Here is a 26,157-nt window from a genome sequence, read left to right as displayed (position 1 = left end):
TGCAATTGTGGAGGCATTAAAGGAACAATTGAGTTGAAAAGTCGATATATTTTTAGGTTAGAATGTCACTATGAATATTATATAAAAAAAATTGAAAAAAGGGCCGGAATTTGTGTTTTGAATGGTCCTGTAGTGACAGAGTAAGAAATGAGCTTCTGTAGACCCTTAGATTCTGTCTAAGATATTCTTAGAACTGGAGATCTCGGTGAATCCCAATTCGTCCTCGTTTTGGAGGAAGGTGATCTTACCATCAACAACAATACCAGCATATCTGGCAGTTCTAACACCGAAACCAACAGAACTCAAGTCAGCAGTGTACTTGTCTCCTAATTCCGAAGAGATCTTGGCCAATGGGTCATTAGCGAACACAATGAAGTTCTCTTCTTCTTTGTAGCCCAAAGCCTTTCCCCAAGCAGATAACACGAATGGATCGTTGGCAGACAACACAATGATTCTGGATACACCCTTGTCCTTGAAAGCCTGCAAGTTCTTCAAGTAATCGGGAATGTGCTGCTCGGTGCAGGTAGGGGTGAAAGCACCTGGCACAGCTGTGACAACGACGGTCTTACCAGCGAACTCCTTGGCCAAGTTCAATTCAATTGGGTTGGCACAAGCCGTGAGTTTGTCGTTTTCCTTTGTGTATGGAACATACTTTGGGTTAATAGAGGTTGGGAATTTGTCACCGACACCAAGAGTCATTTTTCGAGTTGTTTTATGAGAGTTTATTCAGAGTACAATAGCAATAAGAAAGCTCCGAATTTACTGGTTAAAATTCAGACTTGTTCAATTGAATTGATGTCTCAACAAATTCCTCACATTGCTGTTTCCATACTGACAGATCCGACTCCTTATATACGCATTCACTTCGAATGGATAGCCCCGTTCCGTGGTGTCCACGGCCCCCCAACTGAAAAATTTGGGGCAACTCCGAAGATGGCGGTGCGGCTCACAAACCCCATCTTTTTTGTGGGTGACTTCCGGTCGATGACTGGATGACATATGCCATATGGCTTGGGCAAAGGTGAAAATTATTCAGCAAAACCGGTGGAATTTGGGGTCTGGGCTCTGAGCGATATTCCTTCTCCGGATACACAGCGTGTTAGAGGCATGGGTATGAGGTAATTATTGCTGTCGGCAAACGTTGCTGTTAGCGAGTTGCTTTGGGATGGGTGCACACCAGCAATGGCGGTGGCAATGGGTGGTCATCGTGTCTAGGGCAGTTTTGAAAAGAGAAGGATAAAATCCCGAATCGGGAGTACTCAGGGGCTCACGTTGGTCCACGGAATTGGAATTTTCATGAACTAAAACCTTTAACTAGTAGATCCATAATCCATAATCTATGGGGGAAACGCTTCTTAAACCCTGGTGGGTATATTGGCATCTGTCACATGACAACATATCCTCGGAAATCGCCATATCCGACCGCCACTATAGGGGTTCCAGAATCCTTTTGGGATGTACTAATTATAATTGTAAGTTTCTTCCGCTTTTGCATTCTTTGCCAAAGCCCGGTGTTATCAAGGAAGATACCACTTTGATAACTTTTACTGGAGATAAGCCTTCATGGATGTGGTTTAGAAGTCTGATCGGTCAGCTTCGTAGAAACTGAAAACGGCCCTCGTTCCATGGCTTTGCATATCATTGGTAATCACATTAGTGTTGGGTAAAAGTCTAGACTATTAACAGTAAATGGCTGCAAAGACGTAGTCAGCATTTTGTAGATACAGCTAAACACAGCTTGAAACTTTGAGATTTTGGGTTGGATCATTTCATGTAATCTTGTGTTGACATATATTTTTTTGCATTCGTTGTGGTATGGTAATTGCCTATCAACCATTTCAAGCCTTGGGAAGTTGATTTGTAAGTGTGTCATTATTACCGTAGAACTAGACTTTAATACTTGGCCATGAACATATCGGTTATCGGCCATGCCATAACGCTTATCGTATTCTGCTGCCACGTTCGTTTCGGCAAATTACATACGGCACTCATTGTTAAACATATTCTATTAATTACATTTGGAGCTTGTATTAAAATAAATATTGTTAGCGAAATAACCCAAATACGAAATCACAAAGTAACAACACCCCAGGATTATGACTTCCTGGACGTATGTATACCCCGAGACTAGTTAATGTGAGCTCTGAAACTTTACAGCTAACTATATGGCAAAGTCGATATTAAAATATCAAACTCACCAATCCTCCCACTACAGAACCCAAGTAACCTCCAACCAATAATGTGATTGGCCATTGTTGCCAGGGTCTATCCCAGTCCAATGGAATAGGAATAACTCCGATCCATGTTCCCACAATGGTCATGAAACTTGAGGCAAGCACCGAATGGTTGAATATCAATGAATACATATTATCAACTTGGAAGTTGTGAGCAAATGCCTGTAAGTCGAACTTGAACAATACCAAAAGTGGGTAGAAGATCAAGAATGACAAGTGTACAGACAACAAGAAAGTCTCTTTGAGATGCTCTGCAAGTGGGGCTCCAAAGAGAATAACCACTATAAACAACGGAATAGATAAGAATAGGGCAATTGCTGTACTTCCAGCCAATAAAAGCGGCACATTTGTGCTATCTTGTGCCTTTTTGGTCTTCTTCTTCGAAGCGTATAGAATAAGCGATCCAGACGAGATCTGGGTTATTATAATCGTCCACAATCCGCTGAAAAGCGTGTCTGCTATGTTTTCTGTCAATCCCGAGTAAAACATATAGTAAACTATAAGTAAATTTTGCACTGGGATGATTGGAAATGTTAACGAGGGCACATTTGGCTTCACTCCAGAGACCGTAGCCTGGTGTTCCGTATGTTCACCATCACCATTTGTTATTTCACCAGAATCCGAGTTTCCAGCCAGTTCGTTAGGTTGAAACGACACTGATTTTCTACCGCCCTTTCCCCTAGCCATTATCACTTGCTATAATGGAAGACACTAACGACTTTGAAGATAAAACCACGATTTAAACAGATGAAGAATCTGGTTATTCGATATTTCAATATATTCCAAATCCGGATTTGGGAGTCCGCGGGTTTGAAGGGTTTTAGTGCCGGATAGGCTATTTTTTGCGACAATGAGAAATGAAAAATGACATACATACCAATGGGATAGTCTCTTTTTAATTGTGGGTAGCTAAGAAGGAAGTAGTTTTATGTATCATGAGTATATATAGGTGAAAATGAAGCAGTTTTATGTATAATGAAATATATATTTGGTACTTAATAATGAAGTGGTTTTAAATATTATGGATATGTATTTGGAAGCTGAAATTGAATTGGTTTTATGTATAATGAATATATATTTGGTACTTAAGAATGAAGCAGTTTTATGAAGACTTCGTACAATAGACTCACAATACTAGATCTGAAACCAAATATAAAGTAGAAATATTCATCTCTTCCTCCATAAATTCTACTAAGTAGTGCCATTTTATTCAAATAGCTAATCTTACTCTCTATATTACATATATACTACAACCCTTTTAGGCCGTTCTCGAACTCAATGATATCCTTCCAGATATCCTGGTATATGTTCTTAGCACTGACCTTTGCAGCCAAGTTCTTCTTTCTATCTTCATTCAACTTTCCGTAACCCTTAATGACATCGTAGTCAAGCATAGGCTTGGTGTTGGTGTCATTCACCGTTAATGATAACCCACCGAATCTGTTCAATCTCGGGTTCAAGCCACAGTAATGGAACTCCTTGTCGGTCAATTGCTGCTGCAAAATATACATTCTCCTATAACTGGATTCGCTGATTGGAGAAACACTGAAAAATGACCCATCAATAGTGGAACCAATGGTCTGGAAATCTCCCGTAACAGCTGTATCCTTGTCACCGGTTTCGTGATTGTACAGCTCTTCACTCTTAGGAATGGATTTGAGACAAGTTACCTGTGAATTGATGGCAAACGATGCTTTGATAATCAATCTCTGTCCATTCAAAGAAGTAGGGTCTTCTGGATCATACTGAACTAAATGCAAAATGTTGTTATTATCAGCAATCAACACAAAGATTTCTTCATCTTTGGTGATAAAGTCAGCACAATTGACATCGAGCTGCTGTAAATCCTTTCCTAACATGATCATTCTGAATGGTTCAGCATCGAAACCTACCAACCAAATACTTTTCAATGAATCCCCTAATATTAAGAGGTTACCGAAACTTTTAGCTTCAGAAACATAAACTGAAGTGTCCAAGAATGCTACCGGAACTACACCATCATCTTGTAGATCTCTTACTATCACTTTTTGACCTTGCGAAACCAAGAACCTTCCACTGACCTCACAAACGGCAGTGACAGCTCCTCGAGTGTCTTCCTTGAAGACTTCCTTAAATTTATGATTGGTTTCTGGTCTGTCAGGTTCTGGAATAATGTCAATAATCTCGTAAATTTTGAAAGAACCATTTGCTGATAAATCTTCCATTCTGTATTTACCTGAGCCAATCACAATGAACTCTTTCTTATTCTTAAACTTTTTGCTAGATGATCCCACATCTAATACCATTGATTTCACAGTCATACCAACTTCGTTGTCTGTCAATTCAATCGTGTCAATTACAGACCAGTTGAATGGAGAAATCAACTTAATTGATCCCTTGTACTCTATCGCCCTTGGCTTGTCAGGTTGAACTCCTACAATAGGATTACCTTCTTCATCAAGACAATCATAAGGAATTTCCTTAAATGTCGACAAAACGTAGGTGTTCGAAGTTTCGTGATATGTAATTGAACGGATCAGCTCCCCAATTGGTATATGTTTCATAGGCCACGAGTTTTCATAATCGAAATCAAGAGGCAATTCACAGATTCTGGCATTCTTGTGGTTGTCTAAGAAAATTAAACCATTCTTAACCTTCGAGTCATTAAAAGGAGAAATGGAAAGTGCAGGGATCTTGGAGAATTTGAAAATCCTCGGAATCGAATGGAGAGATTTGAGAATCAAATATGGTGTAACACCAGTGACGAAGATGGATGTATATCCATTCAAGTTTGGGAAATATACTAATCTTCTCTCAACTGCCGTTCCAATTGGATAAGCATTCTCTGGAGCACCAGTTATAGTTAAATCCTTCTCTTTCTTAAACTGGAAGTTTTCGCCGTCGAAGTATAATTTGTACAAGAGGACTTCACCACCAATGGTTAAAATGGTCATATACTCTTCTTTATGGTTCTGGTCTCCAATTTCGTTAAGCATGACTTGTTTGATAAAAGGATCTGGATCTGTCTGTTTGGGTTCGAAGAATGCAAGTGCTAAGGTGTCAGAGAACCTATCAACATTGTTCAACTGGTAACATCTTTGATTGTGAACTCTGTTGAAGGCCACAATTCTATTATCACCTGTAACCAAGACAAAAGTCTTCTGTTTTGGTCCCAAGTTCTTTGCTTGGGCAGCATTCTTTCCAGATGATGATATTATGGACGACGCCCTAGCTCTCTTTGTGCCACTCTTAATCAATAAATTTACATCTTTCAGAACAGCACTCAACAAATGCGAATTTGTAATATATCCTGTGGTGATAATAGTATCTGCCAAGATCTTGGGGATATCCACTTTCGAATATGACTCATTATAGGTGTTGATGGAAAAGATCATAACATCACCGCTGGATAAGAAGATCATGAGGAATTCGTCTCTAAGAACACTATTGATAATCTCATCATCTTTGATTTCATCATTCAATGTAATGCGCTTCTTGAACAAGTTATTATATAAAACAATTTGCTTTGGTGTGACTTGTAAGATGAATTTACCGTTGTTCAACTCGTGCATCGCAATGGTGGATTCTCCATTTATGAAATCTTTGGAGTTTAATCTTGCAAACGACTTCTCAATTTGGAAGATCTCTGATTTGAGGTTAATATCATCAGAAGTGATTAAGTATTTTTGGTTAAGGTTCCACATTCTGTTGATTTGCGAGAAGCTCAAGGAAGACGATATAATCGGCTGAATAGATGGAGTAATTATGTTCAATTTCGATTGCTTATGGGAGCCAGCACTGGCAATTATAGAAACCTCCTTGAAATTTGGGTTTTTTAAATTGGACTTGAATTTCTCAGTGGAGTAATATCCCATAGTGAAGTTGGAAATTACACCGTTATTAACTAATTCATCGTGATGGACAAATTCGATAACAGAATTCCCTAGAACAACTTTGACCTCTTCCTCTTCATCTTTATATAAGTCATCGTCATCATCATCTTCGTTCTCATCTTCTTCGTCATCGTCTTTTTCAGTCTTGTGAGCCGTGGCTTTCTTGGGATTGAGTGAGCTGTCTTGGTATTTGTATTGTACTAGAGGACTGTTTCCATTTTGATTGGCAAAGAACAACAAGTTGTTGTCCAAAGCAGCCACATCTCCTGGGAACGTTAATTGAACGTCTTTGTATAGCGTCTCTTCAACTGTGTCTATTGTGAACTTCTTGATAGATTTTCCGTCCACTTCGAAATTAATGTAATAGAACTCTCCCGTGGACAATACCAACAATACACGATGGTCATTTGGAATTGGAACAACAGTACACTCTTCGAGTTTGAGGTTCAAGTTGGATTGGTCGGCATACATCTTCGTAGATGTAGTGACGCTAGAAGTGAACTGGTTTACAGCTATTCTTCTTACAATACCACCGTTATCGACGTGTATGATTTCATTACATCCGAGTAATAAACAGCCATTCAATGGTGCTGGCAACGGTATGATACGATCTACATCATAAGGAAGGTTATCAATCTTCAACACAGAAACTGTTGATTTAGTGGTCAAGTCCAAAGTTAAGATACAGAATTGCACGTTATCCTTAATCTTGGGCAAATTACCAGCCCATGACTGTTGCCTCTGAGATAAGATACCAAAAGTAGGCTCTCTGTACTTATGAAGAAATTGCATATCGATGATAGAACCAACAGATGGGTCTAAACTCGATCCGTCAATGAGAAAACTGTTATCGAAGAACCGACCCAGCTCACCAAGTAAGCCACCACCGTTATTAACACCATTTTCCAAAGCACCTCTCTTCTTGGATCTTCCTTGATCCTCGCCATCAGACTGGTCCATGTTTTCATTTTCATTATCTTCTTCTTCCTCTTCGAGTTCTTCAGCAGTCTCAAACGGTAAGAAACAGAGTAAGTTCTTGAACCTCAAACAACTACACGAATTGTGAGTTGGCTCCAACAAAAGCTCTGATTGCGAGAGTTTCTCGTAGGTTGAGTTCTGAATCGCATTCTCATAGTAATGTAACGATACTGTGGAGATTGTATGGGTGTGATGGTCCCATTTGATCACAGAGAACTTGGCATATTTGGTAGACACAAGTAAGTAGTCAAGGTTCGGGTTTTCAAGCGTTCGGATCGGTTTAAGATCGGTGATAAGCCCGTGGAGCTTGAACTGGTCCACGAGCTTCAATCTATACTGCGGTTTGTTCGGAGTAGACTGCTTTAAGAGTACTACTTCGAAGATCTGAAGTAAAGTCGCTTTGCCAACAACCAAGTGCCTTGTAGAAGGTGAGATGAAATTGCACCCGACACAATGGCTGACCCGCGACGGCTCGATAAACTCGTGGTAGACGTCCATGGGTACTACGAGGGACGCTTACAACGAACTAGAATGCCTTAGTTATCCAATTCTACTAAAGAGCACTGTTCCATTGACGTGATTATATAGTTAATCTTCCATAGTTAAGAATTCGTACAGTTAGAATTCGTACAGTTAGGACGAGGGTTATCTGCAGGATCCAAATTTTTCAGTTGATGTATTGTATTGCGGCACGGATGTAAAAATTATGCGATTATATGCATAGTTACCCGGATGGCTGTCAATGATATAAAAGGAAGTTGATCTCGCTCAGAAATTGCAATTTCTGTGATACTTTTTACTCTTCATACTTACCAAGAGATATTGCGGGAGATCATGTGTTCCTGTGATAATAGGCTTTCAGAGGCATTGCACAGCGCCATGAGAGCATATTCCAACTTCCCAAATGCTCATATATCCTTCGGGGTATTGAGTGGGGTTGTGTGGATCTTGCAATTTTTGATTTCATTTCATTCTGATCATTTATTATGAGAAGACAGGCAAGGAGCTTTAACGGATATGAAATTTTCAATCCGTGAATGGCAAGTTAGATTGAATTGTCTGATAATCTTTTAATTTTCTTGAGTCTGGCGATTCCAGAATGTTAAAATTTTGAGTGGCAACGCGTTCTACCTCAATATATTTGACATCAATTACATATAGTTCGTAAAGTGTAATATTCTATATTTCATTGAAAGTAGTTGGATTACTCTATGGCAGGCCTTCGTTGTGATGGTCATTACTCTTGTATAAACACCGTATCATAACTACTCATATCAAAAAATTATTATATATTATTAGTTTGAACATACTCTATGGATGTCTATAAGTCTTTTTAGCTAAGTGCTATACATTAGACTATTGTTGCCTTTGAACAAAGCAGTACCTGCTCCATTACTCTCAACATTATAAATTGTTAACTCAGGTCACCATGTAACCCCCAAAAGAAAAGGCTTTTTTGAGAGGTTTGAATGAGGTGAAAATTGGCCTGAGTTGATCTGACGGTGTCCCTGTCAATTTCCAGCCCTTTACTCCAGCATTTCTGGGCCGTTTACCATACTTTTATCGGAGTCCTTCTCCCATTCTCCATTTCTGTCAAGCAAATATAATGACCTGCATATAGTCCAAGAGTGTCACCGTTCTTACAGGTTAAGAGAGGGTTTTGTTGCATTTTAAGGCTCGCAAACCCAAACCCCTATACACAGGAGACCCATCCCATGCTGTTAGCCAATAATCTTTATGGTAGTACCATTCGGTTCTAGGGTCAAAACACCTCTAAATGGCCGAAAAAGACGATGGCCATGTGGTGACCGAGAGATTCGAGCGTGTGTGGTCTTTTGGCCCAATACCCAGAGTCCACAGATGCCTGTGCACCAAGTTACATATCACCATGTCACCATTCATGCCAACACCCTCGTCATCCGCACCAAAATCAGTTTAGAGCGTTTTTGTAAGGGGCCGGAAACCTTTGCCCTAGTGGATTTTCGATTTAAATTTTTGAAGTTACGATAAGGTTATTAAAATGATGGGATATGATGGGAAAAGATAATCCGAGCATACTTTGTATGGGGATAGTGGTTTTTTTGTGGGTGTAATATGGTTAAAATTGAGGGTGTAGTATGTTCCTACTGGATGACTTCGGATAAGCAAACCGGGGATACAGAGAAGTTAGAAAATCGAACTAAGTCTATAGGGAGCACAGAGAAAGAAGCATTATGGCAACAGGAGAAATAACCGATGTAGTCCGCAAGCAATTGCCGGCTTTTTTGTGTGTTTCTACCGTAAGATAAATTAAGTTGCTTAACGGTGCAATGTCCATAGTGATAAGCAGTGAAAAGCGCAGGGCATAACCAGAGAGAAGTAATAAAGCCACAAGAAAATTATTGTAATGACAATATTTAAGGATAGAGAAAACGGATCAACATTATAAGTTAAGGCGGAAGTTACGGTACGATGTACAGGTAGTAAGTATTTGACTAAATGATAAGATAATTTATATTAATACACTTCTCAGCACCTGCTGTACAAGACTACTCAATAGGCTATCAGCAGAAGAGAGTGGACAGAAGTTTAAAAGATTCTATTTGTGGACCAAGAAAACTGTTCTTATGAGGGACCAGAGAGATTCTCTGGGGAACTAAATGCCTGAAAGGGATATATGATGATATCAAGCAAGTTCGATGCAATTGTTGTTTTATATAGAGATATGCTAATGTTATGAAACAAATCATATAACAGCAAGAACAATTGCAAAAACTACACCAATGAAACCGGAAGTGGCAACAGAAGCAGCGGCGCCTTCATATGCTGTGAAGGTTATAGAAGGAGTCTCAGCTGCACTGGAGTTCTTAACGGATTTTGGAGCAGTGGTTTCAGTAATAATGTTGTTCGTGATAACATTAATAGTAGAGAGAGGAGTTGTTGCGACAGAAGCTGTTCTAGTGATAACAACAGTAGAAGGTTGTGAAAGGACAACAGTGGCAACAGAAACTGAGGCTGCTTCAGAAGCAACCTCTGTGGTTGGTTTTTCAGCTTCTTGGGAGGAAGACTTAATAGTGATAGTTTGAGTAATCTCAGTGGTGGTAGTTTCATCATGTGTAGAAGACTCAATGGTGTCTTTAGTAGTTTCAGTTGTTTCAGTAACCTTACTGGACTCGGAAGTTACAGTAGTCTTGGATTCACTTGTTTCGCCAGATAATGGACAGTAAGTGGTGTAGATAGTGTCGTTCTCAGTGATAACAGTTACACCAGTAGTAGCTTCGACCTCCTCACACTTGTGATCCTTGCAGGATGTAATAGTTATAACGGTGGTGTGGAAGTCGGTTTCTGTAGAAGCTGCTTCAATCGCAGTAGTAGTTGGCTCAACGATAGAAGTTTCAACAGTGGAAGAAGCAGTCGGAGTAACTGGAACACAAGTAGTGACAACTGTCAAGACACCGTTGACGTAGGTTGTGTAAGTGGTAGAGCTTTCTAAGTCTGTTGTGACATAACATCCGTTCTCATCACAAACGGTTCTGGTGACTTGTTGTACTTGGTTTTCGTAGTCGGTTTCATAAGCATATATGGTAGACTTTACCTTAGTAGAAGAGGAGGTCGTATCAATGATGCTAGTTGAGTTTGGGAAGAAGAACGAAGAAGGAACTACTTCCGAACAAGAAAGGGTTGCAATAGTTGTTGAACGAATGGTGAGCAATTCAGACGAAGCTGCCAAGGCAGATGTAATTAAAGCGAGGGTAGGTATGAAAGATTTCATTGCTTATTTATGGTCTTAGTAAAGAATGTGTAGTAGTTGGATGAGGAATGTGATATTGAAGGAAGAAAGTTAAATCATAAAAATCAACTAACAGAGAAATCCCCTCCATTTATATTCTTTCTTTTTAGAATGGATCATTGATATGTGCCCGTATAGCTGGGAATCATTGTCCAACCGTAAAGCTGATCGTCTAGCGAATCTGGCTATTTTGCAAGTCATTGCCCACATTTACTAGCCTTTGCAGCTGGTAGGAGACCCTGATCCAGTCCATATCGCCAGCATAGGTCGCTGTCAGTCCACATCAGGCTAGCAACCATCAGATTCCCCTATTCGAGTCCAGCACTTCCCAAACCGTGCAATCGGTGCAAAGGCTGGCTCCATTGCCGCAAAAATCATTGATAGTTCTGGCTCTCGTGCCTAATCGGGTAATTTCTGCGGGTTTTCGGTGTTTTGCAGTTTTCTCAACCTGTAAAATTTTTATCTTTTCCATCAACGGTTTTGGCTTCGTCTTAGTGAAAAATTATGGTGATCATTGTTGCAAAGAAAAGGTTGTTATTCTTGCCGTAGCAAGGTAAGTAAAAGCTCGCCATTGTAGTGATATAGATCGTATCGTGGTGCATGATGCATTTTTTTCTGTGGATCTTTGTTCTGGTTGTTTTAGGTCATGCAGCACTTGTGTTAAGTAAGTCTATACAGAATGGAGAATACATTATTGAGTTTGATGATTCAAGTATAGAACAAAGTTTGAGTAAAGCTAAGTTCTCGCTTATATATTTTTACTCGGATACGTGTAAGTATTGCCGTCAGTTTGAACCCGATTTTGAGAGCTTGAGTGTGTTGTATAACAATGTCACTACAGACAATGGCAAGAATCTTCAGATTATCAAGACCAATGCAAAGAAGAACTCCCGGTTAAGTGAACTTTTTTCTATACGAAGATACCCCACTTTGAAATTGTTGAACTTTGAAACCAAGGAAATTATCGACTATGATAGGACTAATAGAGATATAGATACTGTCATCGATTTCTTGGCTTCCATGGTGCCAGACGCTGTTCCAGGAAATTACAACAAGGTAAAAGAATTAGATGAAAGCAACTTTGATGACTTCATTTCTGGCTCGTCAAGCGGTGTTATGGTAGTCTTCACAATGTCATATGTTAATGGTTGGAACCATTACGATATGCCCGGTCATTACTTTCAAAAATTTGCTTCCTCTTCGGAATCAGACGTTCAATTTGGTATAGTCGATGCCGAAAAGGTGTCTACAGGAGAACTAGTATCGAAGTATCAGATTAGCAACTTTCCTTCTATCATTTATTTCGCTAATGATGGTAAATTCAAGACATATAAAACTCGTGCCAGTAATCATTTGGATACAGAGGCTTTGAAAGAACCTGAAATCACCGAGTTTCTTTTGAATTTGGATTCTCAAGACGAAATTTATGGAACGTGGTTTAATTCTATAGCTGATTTAGAGGCATCGTATGAAAATAGCGTGGAGTACGATGGTTTCAAGCAACATAGGGCAGGATTTAATGTTCGCCAGAATGCAAAGAAGGAGAAAGAAGGTAGTGCTGACGTTGACGAGGAGTATAACGATTTGTTGGAGCATATAGAGCTTTAGATAAAAATAGAACGCATGAAGTATATATATAACTATAATTATTAGAGGAAACAGCAAATAATTAAAGACTGAAGGAAAGTAATTGGATATGAATAGAAGTGACTTCTCTAAATATAACTCTATGAGTTCTTTTACATTGGAGTAATTTCATTGTTGCCAAAAAAAAAAAAGAACAAAAAAACAGCTTGAACAACTACACCTCCTCTTCATATTCAACTCCTTCCATCTACAACTACCAATGACTCTCCTACCTATTTAACCCCCACCACAACTAAACCATTGCTACTACCATAAGACCATAAGAATCCCTATTAACATGACTGCAAAATCATGGCGACATTTCAAACACACACAACTATTCTGACGACATTTACGACATTTTCTGTTGATTATTCAACCGCTCTATATACCGGATCTTGGATTATCCACATTCAAATTTCAAGTCTAAAAGGGGGGCATGGTAAAACAGCTCAATGGTATTCAAAATTGATTGTTAAACTTTCTAAACTACTACACTCGCATCTCACACTCGACTCATCCAATTTTCAGTACATTTCCACCCTACCCAATACCGAATTAAAAGGCCTATGAATGTCCAATTAACATCCTGCACCTAATTCTGTCACCGCAATCCTGCAGACAGTCTCAGGCCTTACGTGTTTAAAATTCAATCAAAATGATAAATCGATTTTATAACTGTGTTTTATGGTGGAAACTACTGGTTCTATAGAGGTTCAGCTGGTTATATAAGATAGATAGCTATAGGAAAGGACTTAGTGATACCGTAGAAATCAGCTAACATGAACATTTTTCGCTTTTTCGGGGATCTTTCCCATTTGGCCAGTATATTCATCTTGTTATATGCTATTGAAAAGAACAAGTCCATCAAGGGCTTATCGTTGAAAACCCAGGTTTTATATGTGGGAGTGTTTGTAACTCGTTACTTGAACTTGTTCACCAGGTTCTATTCGCTCTACAACTCGCTTTTGAAGGTTTTTTTCATTGCGTCGTCCATCTATACCGTGTACATTATGACACACAAGTACCAGAAGACTGCCAAAGAGTACATCGACACTTTCCCGGTCAAGTATTTGGCAGGAGGATCGTTAATATTGGCATTGATCTTCACTCACAAGTATTCCTTCGGTGAAGTTACCTGGTCATTTTCCATTTGGTTGGAAGCCGTTGCCATCATTCCTCAATTATTTATCTTGCAGAGAACAGGCGAAGCCGAGAACATCACCACCCACTACATCTTTTCGTTGGGTCTTTATAGAGCGTTATACATTCCAAACTGGATCTACAGATACTGGGTTGAAGGACACTTTGACTACATTTCAGTGGTGGCTGGTTTGGTTCAAACTGCTGTGTACTCGGATTTCTTCTACATCTACTACACCAAAGTGATGAAGGGTAAGAAATTCGAATTGCCAGTTTAGAGATGTGGCAGAACTATTTGAAGATTGAAGATTAAACTTGGAGGAGAGGGTCAAATCTATTCCAATCTGTCAAAAGAATTGATGTCTAATTTAAATACTAAAGTCCAGACTGTTATCGAATTGCGAAGTGTGAAAGCATATTGAAGCCTGGCTTTAACTGTACACTAGTGTAGGTTGATCTATTAGTTATGTTCATTAGCGTAACAATCTTAATAGCAATATAGTTAAGTTAAATTGAGTAGTCGAGAATTGTAGAAATGTGAGTACGGGATGACAACACATATAGAATTGAAGCGTTATTTCAGTTGAAATAACTTACTCTTCGATTAATACCAATTGAGTAGCCAATTGTATCCAAAACTCATCAATTGTGATATAATTATGACTTTAAGTCACACTTTTCTATCAACTACGCCGTATTCTACAAGTGTCCCTCATTCTTTGTTAACTATTCTTTGTTTATTCTTGTTCTTCATTTCCACCCTTAACTAATCTCTCTTCAATGGATAGTATTCTGTTCTTACACCTTCTTTCGTTACAATCAAGATCTCTAATCCGTCACCGACTTGAATGTGTCTCTCTGTAGCTGAAGAGAAAGCGTCCTTCACCAACTCCAACACTTCGTCTAATGTCAAGTATCTCAATTCACGCTTTTCCTTTCCGTCTGTGCCTGGTTGGAACTGGTTCTTAAAGTTGACCTGGTTATCTAAGAAAGGCATAATCAAAGATGCAGCAGCACCTCCGGCTCTACATTGCTCTCTTTCATAAGATCCTACCGGATCATACGAGTATACGGCACCCTTTCCTTCGTCGTCCAATCCTGCTATCAATGTACTGACGTAGTAAGGGAAGAAACGCTTACCGTACAACAAATGCTGGATATATCTTGCAGCACTTCTTATGCTCAACTTCTTTCCTCCGTGGTCAAATTTGTACCACTTCAATTGGTTTCTGAATCTGTCTATCAAGGCAGCACCGTCGGCGGCGAACCCATTTGCTGTCATCACTATATCATCGCCTACGTTGAATACTTTAGGCTCGTAACGGGAGTTAATGGAGTATCCCTCCACCTGTCTTGTGTCTCCTGCAAGAACGGCGAAATCTTCACCGGCAATACCCAACACTGTACCACCATTGTCGGAGTATGGATTGAATCTGTGTTCGATTGGGACAGAATGTACTTCTGATGAGTACTCTGATGCTACTGTTGCGTTCATGATGGTGATGATGATGCTGTGACTAGTAGGATGGTGTAATGGGTTTCGATTGAAGCGCTATTTCGTGGCTATTTTTACCCGTTTCTATGCGATTTTTATCGTTACAACAATTGGTATTTATACACTTTTTCTTGTATTGTTGTAATTGAACTTAGAAATTTCCAATTCTCTTAATTACGACTGGTTATTACAACTGGTTATTACAACTGAGTAGTAGCTTCTAAAACCGGGAAAATCTCTGCAATTGATCGATTTCCTGTGGTTACCTATTGATTCAGACGCTTGCAATGACGTTCTCCTCCCAAAAAAATGCAATTGACTATGAATAACACCAATGTTCTTATAAAGAACTGATGGTTACCAGTGATAAAATGAGTTCAGAAATCGTTCTGTTGAATCGCCACTGTGATAATGGTGGGGACACGCCGTTTTGGGTGTATGGATGTTTTGCGAGAAGGGAAGAAAATGGAGTGCAAGGGTGGGGTGCAGGTGGAGTGGTAGAGGAAGTGTCAGAGGAAGTGTACAAAGGGAAGAAGAAGAGGAGGAGGAGGAGGAGGAGGAAGTAAGAGGAATGAAGGAGTGAGAAGGAGGAAGTGAGTGATGATACTCTTGTTATTTCAATATGTTCTTTCACAAGGAAGAGGATTATTTCTAAAATGCTTAATAATAAGTAGAATATAATCTGTAAGATATAATATATAATGTGTAACATATTATATACAACATATAATATAATATATCATCTATGAGATTTATATATTTATGTATAATATATAATAACACGCATTAACATCACGAAATTATGCTCTACATTAAAGGCTACTTCCATAATTTGATGAAAGGTGTGGTTATATGTGGTGGTGTACCTAGGTATTGGGATAAGGCATGATTTACAGTGTGTTCGTACCTCTTACTACTGATCTATGAGTACCGTTTTTTTCATTTATTATTCAAGATAGCGGCCAGATTGATCATATTAAACTCCAATGAATTTAAGTTTACACTACCCATCAAGAAAATTAGTATCAGAACAACATGTTGTAGAATTGAATTATTTCTTCTGATTAGTATGAACCAATTCTGGCTGCAAATTGAATTAGAATTGAAACCAATGTAATAGGTAAAATTAATTAAAATAGCACCAAACATAGCTCTAACTGCTCCTAATTTATCAGGAATAGATCTCAATAAAGCATTAAAAAGGTAATAAATATCATTCCCTTAAAACAACTTTGTGGAGTACAGCTATTTTTCTTCTGTAATGGTCTTCTAGGTAATTCGTACAGCTGATGTTGCTTGAAATTTTCTTGTGATTACTATGAATCAATTTTGGCTGCAAATTTGACTTGAAAAGAAAACCACTGTATGTGTTTGGATAATTGGGATGGTAGGTATTAATGTATGGCATGGCATATGGAACGCAAGATATATTGTACTGCATACTTATACATAGTATGGGATCTTTCTTAACCATGGAACTGGATGATGGATGGGTGTCAGAGTGTGTTTTTTATGGGTGTAAAGTATAAATGGAAGGATGGGTATTATTGAAGTGCAATGTTGGTGTATATGAGCGAGGCTCCATCCAATTTGCTTCTTTTCTTTTGTTGTGTATCTTTTGGCGACTTATGAACTCCCCCCATATCATCGCTGGGATTGGAGTTAGCGAATCATTTGCAGCTAAATATCTGGAGGGCCTTTTTCGCAACAATAGTTATTTTAGGGTTATTTAGGGTTTGGGGTCGGAGTTGGCGTCTTGGCAGCAGTAGATATCTATGGAATGAAGATTGCTGGTGAAAGAGGATGGGATGAAGGTTGTGGCAGTGGTAGTGGTAGTAGCACGAGTCGCAGTCACGGCATTGATGGCAACCAAATGCTGAAATAGTGAGTTGTTGGGCTCTAACAAGTGAAGAAGGTAGGTTTAGTTATCTAAGATAAACAACAGCAGAAGGGGAGTTTGGCCTCCTTTTTGACCATCCTGAGATAAAGGAATTTTAAATCTTCGAATGTACTTATCTTATCTTTCAAATGTATATACTTCTCTTGCGTATGTTTTTTTGCTCTTCTCTTCTAAAATTCCACTTACTAATGGTAAGCTGAATTCCTTGTTAAGAGATGCAAAATCCTTGACTACATGGGCACTATTACTTAAAACAAAATTGCAAGGATTTCTGTATTTAAGATGTAATGGCCTTCTTTAGACATATAGAAATAGATTATACGATAGAAGCTTCATTCGACATAACTCTCCACATTCACCTCTCTCCATCAATGTAATCTATGAAATCCCATATTTTTGCTAAACACTATGTTCACGAAGATTTCAGCCCTTTCTCAATCCTCTCAACCCTGCCCTGTCCCACTACAACTTCTACTCGTTCCTCTTTCCTCTTCCCCATCTCGCTAATGCTCTTATATTACTGAGATGCTATTTTAGCATGGCAAAAATCAAACTAACAATGTACCTTCTATTTACAATAAAATGACATTCATTCATACAACTTTAAGCAGCCGTTTCTGGCCCTCTTCTGTGGGGGCCACTCAAGCATTGATAAATATATACATTTGCTCAGGTTTCGTGCCGCTGTTGAAATACATTGAAAGAGAGTTCTATTAACACTTCGTCTCCTCCTCTTGTCATTGCATTTATTTTTCGGCAGAAGATTGCTGAATTCTGGTAATGTATGCCTTGGAGATCACATTCCATGATCTCATATACTTCTCCAAGCACTGGTTAACGCAATAGTCTTCTTGAGCATTCAACGCCACGGATGGGTTGACTATACACTTTTCAAAGCAATTTTCTGTGATTTTGCTGACCAATTCGGTAGCGTTTGCAACAGCCAACTCCTGGGCAATCTGATCCTGGATTTCTTGCTTGAGTTGTTGGGATTTCGAGGCCGAGTTGGCGGAGGAAGTGCTTCCTATAGAAGTTGAACCAAAGAGAGCCATGATAACTATGTAATTTGTGGGTTAATGGAGCAAAAATTAGCGGATTTTTCAGATATTATCGCGAGCTTTGGTAATTTTCTTACGTATGAACTCGATTTTTCACCCGTTGCCTTATGGATATTACTTTCAATAACCACTTCTCTAACCCCAATTCACCTCCAATCTCACCAAAACTTTTCGGTTGAAAGATTTTGTATTTTTCACCCTCGGAAATTGTTTATCTCTCACGTGACCCTATCTGCCGCACCCCTCGAATCTCGTCCTCATACGAATGAAAGAAAACGTTCTTTAATCTATTTTAAGATGATGTTCTTCTTTGATTTCACCGAGTCTTTTGGTGTAAAGGGACCAGGAAATTGGATAAGAGTAAGTAATTTGTCATGGCTAACTCATCTAGCACGCTTGTAGAAACTCGAGAGGAGGAAAATGCCCATTTGTTCGTACTTGTTCATGGACTCTGGGGTAGTCCTAATCACATGCACACCATAGAAAGGTTCTTGAAAGACTTGATACCAAGTGTTTCCAATGAAAAGATCGCCATCTTGAAGCCGTCGAGTTTCCGGTTCTGGAAGACATACGACGGGCTTGAGCTCAATTCGCAGAAGATCATCGCCGAAATCTTCTACGAAATCGAGACTCTTAAGCAAAAGAACAACTACAACGTCACCAAGATCAGTATCATTGGATATTCACTTGGAGGATTGTTGAGCAGGTATGTGATTGGAATATTGGAAGAAATCGGTTTCTTCGATAAGGTTGAGCCGATCTTTTTCACGACGTTCGCTACGCCCCATGTTGGTGTTCAATTCTTTGCCAAGAACATCTTTGATAACACTGCTAATCGTCTTGGACCTTATCTCTTCGGTCCGTCCGGTTTGCAATTGTTTGTAAAGGATACCGAAAAAGCGTTACGTGTAATGGCAGATCCATCCAAGAGGTACTATCAGGGATTGAAGAGATTCCAGAAGCATATCCTCTTGGCCAACGTCAGAAACGATAGGACTGTGGCATTTTTCACCTCTTACATTACCGAGTACTCGCCATTCGACGACTGGAGATCTGTTAAGATCAAGTACTTGAAAAACTTACCAGAAATCAAGGTTGGTACTGTTCAAACGAGGCCAAAATTCGTCGACTTGACAAGAAGTCATGTGTTATCTACTGAGGCCGTAAAGACGTTTGAGGGCAACACCCAAGAAGACACTTCATTCCTCAGAAGTAATAGAATAGTGAAGATCTTGGTAGTTTTGGTGTTGGCATCATTTTTCTTGCCATTTTGGATTCCTCTAGTGTTGAGTACTAGTGTCTATGTATCGATTTACAGCATGATTAAGATCCGGTTTATTACACGTCCACAGGTGGATAAGCATTGGGCCAAAGTTAGAGATACTGTTTATGGCAGTGCTCCTGTTGATCCCAAGGATGCCAAAATTGGAGAGGAGCAGAGAAATATGAGGGCTAAATTAGCAAGACAGGAGTCTTTTAAAGGGGATACATCGCGTATGACAGGCAATGCCATGGAAAACATGTTGTACGCTGAGTCTCGATTTGTCGCCAAGAACTCGCAATTTAAAGATGACGAGGAAGCTGCCAGAGGAAGCGTTGAAGCCGCCAATCAATACGAGGGCCGTGATGATGACGAAGACGACGATGGTGTTGATGGAGAAATGACGTCCATTGTGAGTGTTAAGAACAACCAAAGAATTGTTTCTGTGAATATCGAGGCGAATGATAGCATAGTTAATACGCATCTCGCAACATTGAAGTTGAAAGATTACGAAAGGTTTCCTCTTTTCACTCCTAAGGCCAAATTAGAAATGGATGAGGACAAGCTCTATATCATTAAATCGCTCAACAAGCTTGACTGGGTGAAGATCCCCGTGTACTTGGACTGCTGGAATGCCCATGATGGTATTGTCAGTCGTAAGGGGCCCCGTTCAAATGCAAGAGGAACTAGTACGATTGGGTTGTGGTGTTCGGTGTTGAGAAACCATCTCAAGGAGACGTTTGTGAGTGAGGACCAAAATTGACGGCTGCAATAGGCTAGATGTACATAAACTAAGATGGTCCATTGCAATCATTAGAGTGGGCGGAGATATATAGATATGGGTTCTTTATTTTATGCATATGTAGTTGCAAAAATGTCACAGAGATGGAATATTTAAGCTGTAGCGGATAATAAGATCTTCTAGGGTAAGGAAGGATTATGTATGAGGGGGGGTTTGACGAGTTAACCTTGTTGTAGCCCTCTAATGGTGCCAAAGCGTAGAGTTTATAAATATATTTATATTTATGTAGTGTTATTATCTTTCATATATTTATTATACTACATGCTAAGCTAAATCTTATAGATATAACAATGAAATTCACCTGCAGTGTGGGAAGACACATTTTCAATGAAGAAAGTGACGTTATAACAATCTTCTAATGTACTGTACTAAAAATGTTCTTATGTACTTATGGACCTCTGACTGGTATGGGCATTGTGAGAGAGATGGTCATAGCAGCATCGAATGTCCTTAAGAGAATGACATTTTCTAGATTCATAATCCATATTATATTTATAGCCTTTTTATCTTCGTTGTCCTCATTCTTTTTAGATGGCCATACATCAAGACACCAACATTGGTTCATGACAAAGTTCATGACAAAAAATCAAAGAAATAGAAGTGGGGGACAGGACAGTTTGCCGTATCTCCATGGTTGTAATCATATTTTGCAACTAAGTCAATCAATCACTATACACTTTATAGGCCTTGGGCCCTGGTTCTGTTGCAGCCAAACACCTCGAAAACAAGCTTTCATTCTTTATTCTTCGTATTTCTTCTTGCTTTATTATTCTTTCTCGTATTGTGATACCCCTTAGCCCCTCGCAGAACCCTTCTCTTGTTCGTTGTGCCTTGTCCCGTGGTTGTTTCTTGTTATCTACTTTAGCGGCTTCAGTTCCTCAACCCATGCGCAACCTTCTGAAGGTCGCTATTTTTCGCAACAGAGCAACCTCTTTATTTGGTACACCCGCCTAATCGGGAAATTTTCGGCTGCTCGGAACTGGGGCTCTTGCCGCCAGCAGCAATCGTAAAATTCGAGGCCCTAACCTGCAAACCCCAACCGGTTCCGATGATTGCTAACGTTTGCTGATGGTGAAGGGAAGGAAGAAGAAGAGCAAAGAAGAGGAAAGAAGACGTTGTTGAAGTGTTTGGTTGAAGAGTATAGAGAGTGAATAGAGACGGTAAAGTTACGGTTGTGAATTACTAAGAAATTCCGGAGAGAAAGAAAGTATTAATCATTCAACGAGATTGATATACGGTAACTGTAACTGTAAAAGGTATCGATCAACGGTAAAAGGTAACCATTAACGGTAACGGTAGCGATAAACGTAACTGTAAAAGGTAACGGAAACAATCAACGACATAGATATAGATAGGTATATTTGCTATATTTGCTATATTTGGTATATTCATTCCTTGTTATATACTGATATTCGTTGTTGGTGTGTGTCTTTGTTTGTTGATGGTTGAACATTGAGCTGTGGATTTGAATTGAATTGATTTGAATTGATTTGATTTGAATTGAATTGAATTGAACTGATTTGGTTGACTGACTGAATTGTTGAAGTTGCTCTCTCACTGAATTGAACTGTTGGAATTTCATTGAACTGCTTCTATTCCATTGGAAACTTCAAAGTGGAACATTTAACTGAAGACTTACAGAAGTTAACTGAAGGCATACAGAAGATTTGACTGGAGGACTTACAAAAGACGACTTACCGAAGACGACTTTCTACAGATTTACAACAGACTTACTCGATTCTCTGTCATTGTAAGTTTCTTCGTTTAGATATTGATTTGTGAAGATTGCTGAAGACTAGTGAAAATTGGTTTGGAAACTAGTATTGTTTTGGTAACTGGTCTTGGTCTTGGCATTGCAATTGACTATTGGAATTGACTTACTTCTGTGAGTGCTACATTAAATCACTGTCATCCTTTCCATTACCACTACGCTACTACTGAACACGGTATTTTTGAAATTGAATAGCCTTGACTCTTCTTCGATAGTCATTATTCAAGAGAACGCATTTTTCTGTGACTTCGATAGAAGGAAGTCCAGCAAAAGATTCAAGAAATCAGAGTTTCAGAGTGTCTGATAATATTTATAAGTGACTTCTTTCTTGACTCTTGTCTTCTTGTTTTTATTCCCGTTGGAATAAACAACATATAACATTTAAAAACTAGAGCCAAGTAAACGCCCTTATCTGTGATCAGTGGGTGAATAGTTCACAAGCGGACTTGTCTTCAATTCGTGACTCCTTTTCTGGAATAGTTCTTCCTTTCTATTGAATATAGAAACGCTCTATTGATACGAGCATTACCATAAGTTCGATCGATTCTTTGCATCATTTGTTATTTATACTGATACGAAAATTGCTAAAGTTCTCATCTTGACAATTCACATTGGTTTTACATTGACTCAGCTCTCAAGTCACACTACACATTAACCCATTGTTATTCTCCTTGCAATTGGTCAATTGAGCATTGCATTTACCTGACAAAATCCTGAGCTATGTTCGTCACATCGAAGTCGTTAATACCGCTTCTTTCAAAGCAACTGATAATACGAGTCTCGCCCTTCAAACGGCTTCCGGTCATCAGCAGGAATCAGAGCTCCCCCTTACACACTCTGTCTTTTATAAGGGCCAGATTTGCTTCTGCCAATTCAAAAATTTCATGGAAAGTCGCTGTAATCGGTATAGCAACAGTTGGCATTTCCACTTCGGTACTATTCAACCACAATAACATTTTTGGTTCAGGTACTATCATCGCCAATGATGTACATGCTATCGATACCTCGGTCCACGAGTTGACCCCAGTACTGGACGCCGAAACCTACGAAATGGGTCTCTACGAAGGTTCTCAATTGGAAGAGAAACAGCAGTTCGAGTCTTACAGAAATGAAAAGTTGACTAAAGGCTGGTCGGTGGTACGAATCTTGTACTACGTTCGCTTCAAACTCGAAGACTACGTGATAGATCCACTTATAACGATAGCGAGGTTCATGGAATTGTCCCTCATCTTCCTTCCGGTGTTGCTCACATCGCCAATATGCTGGTTCGGTAAGCGGAACTTGAAATCTGGCGAAGTAGTCCGTTCCGGAGCAAAACTCTGGTATACCTACTTGAGATGGTCGGCAGAGATTGCTGGTGCTTCATTCATCAAATTGGGTCAATGGGCTGCTTCTAGGACAGACATCTTCCCCAAGGAAATGTGTGAGGAACTTGGTAATTTGCATTCTCACGCAAAGGCACATTCCCTCGAGCAAACGAAGCGTATTCTCAGCAGGAGCTTTGGTAATTTGCCTTTTGAGGAGATTTTCGACGACTTTAAAGAGAAACCGTTGGGTGTTGGAGCCATTGCCCAAGTTTACATAGCCAAACTATCCGAAAAGGCAATCAAAAAGGTTCGTAGATACGTGGATTATGAAACGAAACTAATCGAAGAAGAAAAGTCTCACTCTCATAGGAAAGATCCATTTTTGAACAGAATTATGGTAACAGAACACAACGACCCTTTGACTTCGAACCAATTTGTTGCAATTAAAGTGTTGCATCCAAAAGTTGAAATCAAGATCAACCGTGATTTGAAGATAATGAAGTTCTTTGCCAACATTATCAACGTAATTCCAACCATGGAATGGTTATCGTTGCCAGATGAAGTTGAGCAGTTTGCTATATTAATGAGATTGCAATTAGATTTGAGAATCGAAGGCTTGAATTTGGCCAAATTTAGAAGTAACTTCAAGAATAGATTGGATATCCACTTCCCCAAACCATACTTGAACTTTACCACCAGAGACGTTCTTGTTGAAGAATTCATTCATGCCATTCCTATGAGTAAGTTGTTATCTCTCAAGGATAACTTCGGTAAGAACTTGTCCAAAGAAGTCAGTGACAAGGGTCTCGATGCCTTCTTGAAAATGTTGATTCTTGATAATTTCGTTCATGCAGATTTACATCCAGGAAATATGATGGTTAGATTCTACAGAAATGAGTTGTTTAAACGCGAAAAAGAATACAAGATTGTTAAATCCAGCAACGAATCCGAAACGAATAAGATAACCAATGAATTGTTGAAGATTGGAGATGATCCAAAGGCGTGGTGCGATAAATTGAGTGAGTTATACGAAGAGGGTTATCATGCTGAAATTTGTTTCTTGGACGTTGGGTTGATCACAGAGTTGAACCATGTCGATAGAGTGAATTTCATCGATTTGTTCAAGGCTTTGTCTGAATTTGACGGTTACAAGGCAGGAGAGTTGATGGTCGAGAGATCACGGACTCCTGAAACAGCCATCAACAAGGAACTTTTTGCGTTCAAGGTTGAGAAATTGGTTGACAGAATGAAGGAAAGAACTTTTGCATTGGGAAACATCAGTATTGGAGATTTATTGGAACAAGTTTTGGGAATGGTTAGAGGACATCATGTTAGAATGGAGGGTGACTTTGTAACTGTCGTGGTTGCAATTTTATTGTTGGAAGGAATTGGAAGACAATTAGATCCAGATTTGGATTTGTTTGCAAGGTTCGTATACGCTCTTTTATTTGGCTTTCCCACTGAGAATGACATATCTATGTTTTTCATAGCCTGAATACCATATGGAATGGTGCTCGAACCATTTAGCGCTGTCCTCACATTCTCGCGATGGTGGAGATATTACATATGGACATTTACTAACTGCTATATAGTGCATTACCAGTATTGAGAAGATTAGGATTACTGAAAGAAGGCAGAGACTTGTTGAAGGACGAGAATTCCTTGAGCATGATCAAGGTCTGGTTGGTATTAGAGGTCAGACAGTTCATCAATGCATCCATTCAAGATGTAAGTATACTTAATTCATTCAGAGACAATGCAGCTTTGGGATACGATTTGGGGGTACATTTATACCCTCAAACTGGATCTACTGTAATGTCTTTTATAAATCAGACACATACTAACTTTATTCTTATTATAGATCCATGCATTGGTCAAGGCAGACATGTTGAGTCCAAATCTTTAGACATAGAAATGATATTTATTATACAGAATACACGAAAGAATTATGAAATCTGTTGTGCTTTAATGCTATTGCTGAACTATGAAGAGAAGTCGAGAATGAAGTAAGAAAATGGTGTATCCCTGGGTCCATATACATCTTCAATATTATGCAAAATTGGTGTTGTTGTAATGGAAGTAAGTATTTTCTAGCAATGTGGTACAATTGCAATAAAAGGATGAAATCATCATATCATAATATTCATAATAGGTATTTCTCTCTTCATTATTGTCCCCTCTTCGTTGTTGTCCCCTTTTCTCCCCTTCAGCATTAAAACAACACCACTATCAAATAGACCAGATAACATCTAACAATTCCAAACTTTTTGCAATCTGCGGCAGTCTGCCCCCACCGATCATCCCCCCACTACGAGATTGCCAGTGTAGCGCGCTGTGATGACGACTGTCTAAATGAAAGATGCAGCGGTCGTCCAGATGCCGGAGGTGCATATGGCAAGGACATGGCACAACCGTCTAATTCCATACAAGAAATTCCACTTCCGTATCTGGCAGTATCTACATTGAAAAAATAAGGAACTCCTATATTAGGAACTTCCATGTTTCTATCTCTTTACTATATGCTACCCATGCTACAATGACCCCACTTAGAGCCTCAAACTCTTAGCATTCCCTATGCTCTAGTCTACCTGCTCTCTCATCTCATTTCTGGCTAATCAATGCATGGTCTATTTTGGAGATCGTCATCGGCTCGCTAGTTGTGTTGCGGCGTGGATGTTTTACTGGTCATTGGTGCACCCGTAAACCTTAATCGGGAGGAACGTCAGCCAGATCCCCTCATTTACGAACGGCGGCGATGGGCACTCCTGTGTAAGCGCCTAACGCAGACGCTCAGCGGACGGAGCGCTTGCGGTGATATGATGTGTGCCATGTCCCATGCGACTGACGCCTTATCACTTCCTCGAACCAGAAATCTCCCCGCCCTTCGTTATGGTTGCTTTGCGGTGATCCACTGGACCGTGCGATATACTACGACGATAGG

At 39.4% G+C, this 26,157-nt stretch overlaps 10 protein-coding genes across 10 annotated transcripts; 4 read left to right on the top strand and 6 right to left on the bottom strand. All coding sequences in view use genetic code 12, as the record gives it.

Moving 5' to 3' along the window:
* Window positions 1–28: 28 nt before the first annotated feature.
* On the bottom strand, window positions 29–799 carry AHP1 (thioredoxin peroxidase). Its single transcript, XM_064917543.1, has one exon. It carries the CDS (start codon window positions 697–699, stop codon window positions 166–168), a length of 534 nt encoding a protein of 177 aa, XP_064773042.1. The 5' UTR covers window positions 700–799; the 3' UTR covers window positions 29–165.
* A 1,256-nt stretch (window positions 800–2,055) lies between these two features.
* On the bottom strand, window positions 2,056–3,243 carry RJT20DRAFT_53812 (mannose-ethanolamine phosphotransferase). The gene has a single exon (XM_064920566.1). The coding sequence runs from the start codon at window positions 2,919–2,921 to the stop codon at window positions 2,181–2,183; it is 741 nt and encodes a 246-aa protein (XP_064773041.1). The 5' UTR covers window positions 2,922–3,243; the 3' UTR covers window positions 2,056–2,180.
* A 15-nt stretch (window positions 3,244–3,258) lies between these two features.
* RJT20DRAFT_129618 (cleavage/polyadenylation factor CFT1) lies at window positions 3,259–7,654 on the bottom strand. Its single transcript, XM_064917542.1, has one exon. It carries the CDS (start codon window positions 7,580–7,582, stop codon window positions 3,482–3,484), a length of 4,101 nt encoding a protein of 1,366 aa, XP_064773040.1. The 5' UTR covers window positions 7,583–7,654; the 3' UTR covers window positions 3,259–3,481.
* Window positions 7,655–9,451: 1,797 nt separating this feature from the next.
* On the bottom strand, window positions 9,452–11,144 carry PGA38 (Pga38p). Its single transcript, XM_064920565.1, has one exon. The coding sequence runs from the start codon at window positions 10,833–10,835 to the stop codon at window positions 9,810–9,812; it is 1,026 nt and encodes a 341-aa protein (XP_064773039.1). The 5' UTR covers window positions 10,836–11,144; the 3' UTR covers window positions 9,452–9,809.
* Window positions 11,145–12,559, top strand: RJT20DRAFT_53800 (uncharacterized protein). The gene has a single exon (XM_064920564.1). The coding sequence runs from the start codon at window positions 11,454–11,456 to the stop codon at window positions 12,459–12,461; it is 1,008 nt and encodes a 335-aa protein (XP_064773038.1). The 5' UTR covers window positions 11,145–11,453; the 3' UTR covers window positions 12,462–12,559.
* A 586-nt stretch (window positions 12,560–13,145) lies between these two features.
* Window positions 13,146–14,144, top strand: RJT20DRAFT_53796 (uncharacterized protein). The gene has a single exon (XM_064920563.1). It carries the CDS (start codon window positions 13,262–13,264, stop codon window positions 13,898–13,900), a length of 639 nt encoding a protein of 212 aa, XP_064773037.1. The 5' UTR covers window positions 13,146–13,261; the 3' UTR covers window positions 13,901–14,144.
* Window positions 14,145–15,250, bottom strand: RJT20DRAFT_53795 (proteasome core particle subunit beta 6). Its single transcript, XM_064920562.1, has one exon. The coding sequence runs from the start codon at window positions 15,115–15,117 to the stop codon at window positions 14,389–14,391; it is 729 nt and encodes a 242-aa protein (XP_064773036.1). The 5' UTR covers window positions 15,118–15,250; the 3' UTR covers window positions 14,145–14,388.
* Window positions 15,251–17,540: 2,290 nt separating this feature from the next.
* Window positions 17,541–18,212, bottom strand: TIM13 (protein translocase subunit). The gene has a single exon (XM_064920561.1). It carries the CDS (start codon window positions 18,067–18,069, stop codon window positions 17,764–17,766), a length of 306 nt encoding a protein of 101 aa, XP_064773035.1. The 5' UTR covers window positions 18,070–18,212; the 3' UTR covers window positions 17,541–17,763.
* Window positions 18,213–18,400: 188 nt separating this feature from the next.
* On the top strand, window positions 18,401–20,338 carry RJT20DRAFT_129612 (putative hydrolase). Its single transcript, XM_064917541.1, has one exon. The coding sequence runs from the start codon at window positions 18,450–18,452 to the stop codon at window positions 20,097–20,099; it is 1,650 nt and encodes a 549-aa protein (XP_064773034.1). The 5' UTR covers window positions 18,401–18,449; the 3' UTR covers window positions 20,100–20,338.
* Window positions 20,339–20,496: 158 nt separating this feature from the next.
* On the top strand, window positions 20,497–24,711 carry RJT20DRAFT_146090 (uncharacterized protein; the record flags this gene model as incomplete). The annotated part of the gene is made up of 4 exons (XM_064918842.1): window positions 20,497–20,543; window positions 22,500–22,523; window positions 22,628–22,710; window positions 22,877–24,711. The coding sequence occupies 4 exons, from the start codon at window positions 20,497–20,499 to the stop codon at window positions 24,709–24,711; spliced, it is 1,989 nt and encodes a 662-aa protein (XP_064773033.1).
* Between the last annotated feature and the right edge of the window lie 1,446 nt (window positions 24,712–26,157).

The sequence above is a fragment of the Scheffersomyces xylosifermentans genome (genome assembly GCF_036884685.1).
Source record: "Scheffersomyces xylosifermentans strain CBS 12540 chromosome Unknown RJT20scaffold_6, whole genome shotgun sequence".
NCBI lineage: Eukaryota > Fungi > Ascomycota > Pichiomycetes > Serinales > Debaryomycetaceae > Scheffersomyces > Scheffersomyces xylosifermentans.
Note: the sequence above shows the minus strand (reverse complement) of the source record. Positions and strands in the feature narration are given on the sequence as shown.